The sequence below is a fragment of the Oryzias latipes genome, chromosome 14 (assembly GCF_053564925.1).
Source record: "Oryzias latipes strain Hd-rR chromosome 14, Olatipes_Hd-rR_3.1".
In the NCBI taxonomy this organism is placed as follows: Eukaryota; Metazoa; Chordata; class Actinopteri; order Beloniformes; family Adrianichthyidae; genus Oryzias; species Oryzias latipes.
In genome coordinates, this window is record NC_136250.1 from 23783104 (window position 1) to 23791980 (window position 8877).

An 8877-nucleotide genomic window follows, 5' to 3' on the forward strand; every position below is an offset into this window, starting at 1 on the left:
GTAAATGTCAAATCATAAAAGGCGAAAATACACACATTTTTACATAATTTCATTCATTCATAATTTCTTTGCAGATTACTACGGCTCCACAGTTAAAACTGTTTTGCTTGAAAAGACTTAGAGTTAGTTTTTAAGCTGTTTTTGCACAGATTTCCACTTGATCACCGTAGTTTCAATGCCTGAAATCTGAGCTCGTTTTTTTTGTTGATTAAGTCATATTGAGAAGAAGTGTCCATTTTCCATTTCCTGGTGCTACAAAGTAAAGTGGCTCTACTTTTTTTTTGTGGTTCCAGAAACCAGGAAAGTGGTGTGCCATGCACGTGCACATCGCCTGGCAGATCTACCACCATCAGCAGAAAGTGAAGGTGAGGACTCGTCTGACCTCCTCAAACTGCAAAGTTGCCAAATTCAGACCGACTTTATGCAACGTTTACAAATCCTTCAAGTATTACCAGTAATGACTTTCCTGCACAACTAAGTAAACAATGACTATTCAGCTGTCAATAAATAGACAAAAGTGGAGAAAAAGTCATTTCTGTTTTGGAAAAAATATATATTTTATAGAGTTTTTGCTTTTTCACAACTCATTGCAGTTTGAGTGTGATAAATGAAATTATCATTAGAACATGCTCACAAGAAGAAACCAGAGGGGTTTCTTTAAAACATATCCCAACATAAATGAAAGTGTGTGGCATGTACAGTCAGGAAGGATTATAATGGAAACATGAAAGTAACCTGGAGGCTAGCTTGACCATCAAACCTGCAGGGCCCCACGTTTGATTCCTGTCATGATCTTTACTTAGCTGCAGAACTGCAGCCATGTTCGCATAGAAAATCTGAGAAGTTCCTCTTCCAATATCTAGCGTTCATTTTTTTCCAGAGTGCTATTTATGCTGATGCTCTGACACTGACTGGAAACACATTATAATCCAAAAGATGTGCACTTCTGAGGAGATGTTCACAGCACTTCCTGTACTGGAATCTTACCTATTCATAATCCAGAAATGACCTTTCTTCTCACATTATTATTATTATTTTGTTAAACATCGTCCATGTTTTGGGTGTTTTTTCGCGGTTCACTGTATGCAGATACAATTTTACATGTTTTTTTAACACTGCAATGTGTTCTGTGTCCTGATTGGCAGTAGACATTCTCAATCAATCTCCTCTATACAATCATTTCTCCTGTACAGAAGGTGTTCAGTTTGACAAATCTACATAAATCCCCAGATCTTCATTTTCATTCTATAACACTGGATTTATTTTTCCAAAAAAATGGTTTGAATTTTGAGAGGTTAAACAAGAGAGGAAAGTGTAGAAAGTGTGTAGTGAGGAGTGTTACAGCCTTGAAACATCTGTAATCCTACGTCGTGGATTTCACCTAGCGCTGGTTATTCTTAGAATGTATCATTTGTGATAATGACAGAACACGGTATATCAGAAGTTGAAAACATTTTTGTTTGGATTTTTATTTTTTATGGGCCTTTCTTCGTTCTGTACAATTGGGTTAGTATTTTATTCTATTTTAAGTTTGTTTTCGTTGCTTGTTATAGCAAATTCTTCAGTTTGTATGGAATTATGTTTCTAAGGTATGTAGTAATGTCGTAATGAAGTAAAGGTAATGTCGGGTTCAGTTAAAGTATAGTTAACGTACAGTTAGTGTATAGTATAGTGATTCATAGTAAATCACAGTAAAACCTCAGTTCAGTGTGCTGACAGAACACACTCTTGTCTCAAAGTGAAGGCAGTCGCCTCTGAGATGTTCAAGTTCTTCACCGTGACATTTTGAGAGGAGCAGTGATGTTCCAGTTGTGAGTAAAAAGGTTCCTTTCTTCTCCCTTGGCGTTTCCAGCAGCAGATGCAGGCTGACCCTCATAAACTAGACTTTGGGCTCAAGCCAGAATTCCTGGGTCGACCTCCGGGCCCGAACCTCTTCGGCGCCATCCATCATCCTGGTGACTTGGCCCGGCCCGCCACGCTCTTCTCTGCTGCAGGTCAGCGTCCTGCAAACCTGGAACTTTAACCAGCTTCACCATGACATGTCTGTCACTCACATGAATTGACCTCATGTGGTCATTGATACACAAACCCAATTTTGCCCCGTTAAAAAGGGAATGGATCTCCATAATGATGCTGTGAATTATGAACATCCAATTACTGAAACTCCTTTACTAGAACCATGGCTGCACACAGACGCCACAAATACCCCCTGATGTTCAGTGGAGCAAAAACATCATTCGATTTCCCAGAACGATTCTTGTTACATTTACAATGATCGGCTTCAGACAATGAAAGTTAGATTCATCCAAATGAAACTTTCTCTTTCGTGTAAAAGATCAGAGCTTGTTTGTGATGTAGAAAATACACTGGGCGGGCCACAAACTCCCAACATTGCTTGCTATTGTTAGATTGGGGGTCCATCGCCTGTCAGATCAGATCAGACTCAATAATGTGTAAAGTGGGTTAACCTTTGTGCTATCTTAGATGACCCCACCCTTACTTTGACGTGTTCTCCCTACCATGACAAAGGTGGATAAAGGTGGAAAGATTTCATGTAATCCATGGACACCAGTGAAAATCACAAATCATTGAAGAAAAAAGGTTCAGAGCACTGTCTAGTGGGTCCCTTGTGCCTAGGATAGCACAAGGGATACAGAAAAGAACAGAAATCAAAGCTACAACAAATTCGTAAAATAAAAGCAATGAAAAAAAGAAGACAAAGGTAAATGTATAATTACTGAGGCTAAATGGGACCAGAGGAAAGGTTTTCTTTTTTCACCTTTAGCCTTTGCAGGCGGAGCACAAAGGCTTCCCACTGCAAAGACGGAATCTTAAGAGAGTAAAAAGATTCATGTTTCAGGAAAAATTGTCTTATTTAGAAAAAGAATCTTATCTAGAGTTTCTTAGTTTGAATCTTAGTGATCAGAATTTTATTCTTAAAATAAGGGTTCTTGGTAAAACCATCTCATCCCACTAGCAGATTTTCTAAAGGGGCTTTTTTTTTGCGGTGCAGCCCCTCAGCTGTGTGATGCTCTAAGGCTGGAATCGAGAAGCTCAGGGGTTACACCCATGTGAAGATGTGAACAAATGTTCTCCTTCGTGGGAATTAGCTTTAGCTGGGAGATGTGGTCAAATCTTCTCTGATACTGCTGCTCCAGAATGATGGACGTCTGTGAACTTGTTCGCCTCCACAGGTCCCACACACCCATCAGCTGCACCTTTCAGCCATCCGCCCCACCACCCCGGGAACTTCCTCACCCCACCATCACACTTAGGTAAAAGGACTTTTCACTTCCTATCAGCCAAATGAACATTTACAATGTTGTCTGTACCATCTGGACCCATGACTCTGCTGTGTTTCTTCCAGAAACTTTCAGCAGGCCGTCCTCTTTTGGGGGTCTGGGGTCTCTCAGTTCTTCAGCCTTTGGGGGACTTGGAAATCCAGCACTAAGTGAGTTTCAGCCTCATGGATGAGACTGACACTGTTGTGTTTTTAACACATTCTTGTGGCATTTTATTATGATGGAGGACATACATTAAGCTCAAAATTAAATTTTCTTTATTTAAATCGTTACGAATCAGGAAACAATGAAAAAAAGCTCCTTTCTGGTGCTTCCACTTCTGGACAAGTATATCCATGTTCATCTTTGTTCTCCTCGTCTGAGCTGGAATCTGGATCAAAACTGTACGGATGGATTGAACCAATGTTGATCGACGTTGTTGTTGCACCAATAATGTTAGAAGGGGCTGTAAGATGGCGGGAAAGAGTGTAAACACATGAGAGACAGGAAAGGGGGTGGGGTTGCTTCCTGCCAGTGGTCCCGCCCACAACTCAGAGGTGAATTTGTAATGAGCTCCTGCCGCTCTGCAGAAACTATGTATTTGAAAACAACAAAGTTTTTATGGTACTAGCTAAAAACTGCATGATAGTAATTAAAAGACCACTGGGAACGCTAATCAAAAGATGATCGGATTGAGACTTTACTAAACACAAATGAACAGAGATACGTTTTCACAGCTGGTTGAGCTAACCATCCCTGTTCACAGAGCTTCTGCAGTCACACTTCCTGTTACATAGAAAGAGACGTGCTGCAGAGATACTCATTTAACTTGGGTCCTGCATTGTTTTTTCCGTGTGTTGAATCCCTAGCAGCGGCCAACTCAGTGTTTGGCCATAAAGACGGCCCCAACGCACCGCAGCACTTCAACGGAGGCAGTAACAGCAGTCACCAGGAACCGTGGAACCGCCTGCACCGCACCCCACCTTCCTTTCCAACCCCACCCCCCTGGCTGAAGCCTGGAGACTCTGAGAGGAGCGCTTCCGTCAGCTCCCACGAGAGGGAGCGAGACACTGACAAACGAGAGCCGCTGATCAGTAAAGAGGACAAGGACAGGTGTGTAGTGAATTCGTTTTTTTTATTTCTTCCAGTGAAGCTAAGGATTAATGTGGAGATCCTTCCTTTTACTCGTAGGGACTCTGTGGAGAAGCGCCATTCAAGCCATCCATCCCCAGTCCCTGTCAACCCCATCAATCTCCTTGGCCATAACCGTCCCCCAGAGCACCACAGGAACCACCTACCTCCTGTCTCTGGAGACCCCCAGAGGGACAAGGAGAACAAGGCCAAAGACAGGGAGAGAGAGCACACGGACTCCTGGAAAGACGCTGGCACAGATGATCACAAGCTCAAAGACAGCCAGCACAGCGACAAGGACGCTCCTGTAATTCACGATGGCCGAATGTCCGAGGAAAAGGTGCCCAGCAGAGGAACAACGTCTCCGTACATCCGGCAGACCAGTCTGGACCGCCCCAACGGGGGCCTGAGCAGAGAGGTCCTGGAGAAGAAGATAGAGCTGCCGTTCGAGCCCCAGAAGAAGAGCAGTGAGGTGAAGGTGAAGGAGGAGAGGAAGGAGGAGGTGGATGGAGCTGGCGAAAGGCAAAGCGAGCACACTCCACAGGCGCCGCCGGCTCCAACCCTCCACCCTCCTTCATCCATGCCCATGCCCATGGGAGTGGCGGGAGTCCACCCCATCAACAGCGTCAGCAGTCTGGAGAGAACTCGTGTTGTGGCCCCCTTCATGGGTATCAGCCCCATTCCAGGGGCTGAACGCTTTCCCTACCCCGCCTTTCACTGGGATCCCATGAGGGACCCCTACAGAGGCCTGGACATTCACAGACGGGACCCTTTGGCCAGGGAGCTCTTGCTGAGGAGCGATCCTCTGCACCGCCTGGCGGCGCCACGCCTCTATGAGGCAGAGCGATCTTACAGAGACCGGGAACCTCACGACTTCAACCGCGAACACCCTCTAGCGCTGGAGTCCAGAAGGGAGCATGAGCGAGCCCATCTGGAGGAGCGGGAGCGCCTCAACATGCTCCGAGAGGACTACGAACATGCACGCCTACACCCCCCAATGCATCACCCCGCTCTGGAGGGACACCTGTCCCACCACGCCCAAGCCCTCATGGCTCCCGGACTGCCAGGCATGCACTACTCACGAGTCAGCCCCTCCGCTGCGGCGGTAGCTGCCGCCGCCGCCGCGGCTTCTGCCCATCAGAACAGTATATTAAACAAAACCCCACCCACTGCCTCTTTGAGTGCCCCGCCCCCGCTCATCCCCTCACTGGGTGCGCGGCCCGGCTCCCCCAGACGGACTACTCCTCTGGCCACCGACATCAGAGACAGACCGGCCCACAAAGACATAGAGGCCCGGTGAGCCAGGAGGTCACGACCCCTCCCTGAGCACTTGGCTTTGGAAGAAGCGACTGTAAAATAGCTGTGAATAATTTATCTGGGCAGAGAAGACCCTCACGTTGAAATGTTTTTGTATAAAACCACAAAGAGACAACCACGTGTTCTTTTGCAGTTCAGCTTTTTGTGTGCGTTCTTCCTCCTGTATAACAGTGACGTGACGTAAGACGACATGAGTTTGGAATGTACAGGTTCCGCAGCACTGACAGATGTGTAGATAAAGTGTACAGTTGCTGTGCTCATTCTGTATGGAATAAAAATCATGATCCAAATATGCAAAGAGTGTTTTGAAAGCTTTACTTTGAATACTTGTAAATATAGGAGTACAAAGGCTGTGATTCAGAATGTGCTTTTTTGCAAGTAGTCTTCTTCTCATCTTTTTCTTTTTTTTTGTTCACGTTAGCACAGGTGATTAGCATGTACCAGAGACCCATAATTCAACTATGCAACACATGTGTGGGCTCCCTTCATACAGCTGGCACACGCTCATTGTGCACAGGTTACAGACAAGGCTGCATTCTCTCCACCAACAGCTTTACTGAACAGGGTTTGCATTCTCCAAAATTTTCATCTTAAGGAAAAGATGAACAGGACCCTTTGGCCAGGGAGTGACAATCTAGAAAAAGGAATTTCAAATATTGGAATTATTTGTCATGGAAAACGCCAGCAGCGTAAATGTTTTTCCCGCCGGACAGTGTTGTGTTCTGGCGGGGGGGGCGGGGAAAGCCTGTCGATCGAACCCCCAACACCACCCGGGTCTTTTGAAAGAGTCTGACCAATCTGAGCTCTGCTGGTCAACAAGTGCTTTCCTAAAATCTACAAACATACAAGAAAATGCCAATTTCAACTGGGGGGCAGTTTGTTTTTACAGCAGAGATCTATTTTAGTAGTTCCACTGAAGGTTTAGTTGTGCGCTTCAAACTCTGTGATATCCTGTTGTGCAGTGTTTTTTTTTTTTCATTCCACTTCAAAAAATAAAAATAAAAAAAATCCACCGGAGCCATAGTGACTAGTTGACGCGTATTGCAAACAGAATGTTAAATGAGAAACGTTACTGCTGTTTACCGTGTACAGAAAGAAAAACTAATCTCTCTAGATTATGTACAAAGATGAGAAAAAAATGAAGCAACTGAATCTTCAGCATGCTCCTCATCTGAACTTGTGTTCTGTAAATTGTGCCATGTTATTAAAAAAAAAATTGTGTACTTAGTCTGTCTTATGGTACTTATTCTTTCACCTGTTTAGCCCAGATTTTCACAATAAAACTCCACGGGAGAGAAACCATGCGGGCGCAGCTCTCGACAGGACATCATCCATAAAAGAATCATCAGTTTCAGCGTAGAAAGGTTAACCTTACCTTCTTTTTATAAGTAGTAAGGATGCTGAGCTGCAAGGATATTGTTTCACGTTTGCCTCACACAGCTGAGGGCTTGTGCTCAGTTCAGTGCCAGCGCTTTACACCACCAGGAGTCCCCTCACAGTGTGGCAGCTCAGAGGATGCAAGCGTTATTGACATTCCCACGATGCTCAACAACCACAGCACTTTTCTCCTGGTAAGCTCCAAGTCATCCAGGTGACACGTGAATCTCACCTGGACTTGATCCATCAATTTGGGAGGTGTGGACAGCCTGCAGGACATCTTTCCTTGTTGCAGTGGGAGGAGGTTCCACATGCACAGTAAGTCTTGTTGGGTTTTTCAGGACCACGTTTGAGTGCCTGCTGTGACCGGGAGAATCCATCAGAAGTGAAGGGTACTCTCAGAGACCTGAACAGTCAGGCTGTGTGTCAAAGTCCTCCAGGCCTCCCAAAAGACCCCCCTTATCTTGCCATGCATTTTCCCTCTGCAGCTTTTCTCGATGCTTTGCAGGAATAAATGATTCTAAAAAGACAACTCCCAATGGTAACCCTTGTGGCCCACATTGCACATAAATGCCTCCTAGGCACTTTAACATTGGGAGTTGGGTCATCTAGACCCACTAAACAGTGCTCTGAACCTTTTTTCTTCAATGATTTGTGATCTTCACTGGTGTCCATGGATTACATGAAATCTTTCCACCTTTATCCACCTTTGTCATGGTAGGGAGAACACGTCAATGCAAGGGTGGGGTCACCTAAGATAGCACAAGGGTTTAAGGTGCCTAGGATAGCACAAGGGTTACACATCATTTACATCAAATGAAAGACACTACAGAGCAGGCGTAAACACAAAACACCACACTACACAATAAACCACAATGATCTGCACAACAGAGGTTACAGGTCTAAGCGGCGGGGAGCACTGAAAAAATCAGGCTGCAGCAGAACTCCCTTCTGGACTGGAAATCCACATGAAGATTTAAAGGCTGCCTCCATCAGCTCTGGTCCAATCAGAAAGCACACATGTCCAAGACAACACCTAAAACGATCAGAGGCAGACGCAAACACACACACACACACACACACACACACACAAACAGAGGTCTCACAGTGAAACAAACATAAAGCAAAAAAAACAGAAAAAACAAAATATTCTGCTGAACTGAAGACAAGTTTGACGAAAAGTTCAGTGAACCACCTGGAAGACGGCAAAACAAAGTCTGGCTTTCTAAAGGGAACGTGTTGATCTTGTTAAATGGATTTATACACAGTAATCCTGCCCTGATAATGAAACTGGAGCTGTCAGTACTGGATTAAACCAGGTGAGGGCAGTAAAGAGCTAGAAATCCACTTGTGCAGGAGCAGCTGTTTACCTAAACAAGACAAAAAAATTAAAACTAACATCACTTATCTGATCAAAAACTCAAAAAAGAGCATTAGAGGAGATCCTCGTGGTCTGCAAAGTCAGCTCTATCAGTTTCTAGTGTTTCATAAAAGCCTGATCGATTTTAATCAAGACAAAATGGTTAAAATCCATATATACACACATACACACACACACACACACACACACACATACACACATACACACATACATACATACATACATATACATTTCCCTTCTCTACTGCTGTGCCGTTCCCAGGCCCGGCTAAATGGAGAGGGTTGCGTCAGGAAGGGCATCCGGCGTAAAACATTGCCAAGGTATCCATGCGAATCGTCCGCACAAACTGGATGATTCGCTGTGGCGACCCCTGATGGGACAAGCCGAAAG

The 8877-nt window shown here is 44.8% G+C and overlaps 1 protein-coding gene across 13 annotated transcripts in view; it reads left to right on the forward strand.

The window, feature by feature from the left end:
- auts2a (activator of transcription and developmental regulator AUTS2 a) overlaps positions 1-6956 on the forward strand; it is a 356442-nt gene extending 349486 nt beyond the window's left edge. For 7 of the 13 annotated variants that reach the window (XM_078930433.1, XM_011483795.4, XM_011483794.4 and 4 more), the window contains 6 exons: positions 294-365; positions 1853-1994; positions 3195-3275; positions 3368-3451; positions 4142-4394; positions 4473-6956. In XM_078930433.1, coding sequence (XP_078786559.1) covers positions 294-365; positions 1853-1994; positions 3195-3275; positions 3368-3451; positions 4142-4394; positions 4473-5712 — 1872 coding nt within the window. In that variant the 3' untranslated portion in view covers positions 5713-6956. The remainder of the gene's footprint in view (positions 1-293; positions 366-1852; positions 1995-3194; positions 3276-3367; positions 3452-4141; positions 4395-4472) is intronic. The other 6 variants (XM_078930434.1, XM_078930435.1, XM_011483793.4 and 3 more) reach the window with 5 other exon arrangements.
- Positions 6957-8877: the final 1921 nt, after the last annotated feature.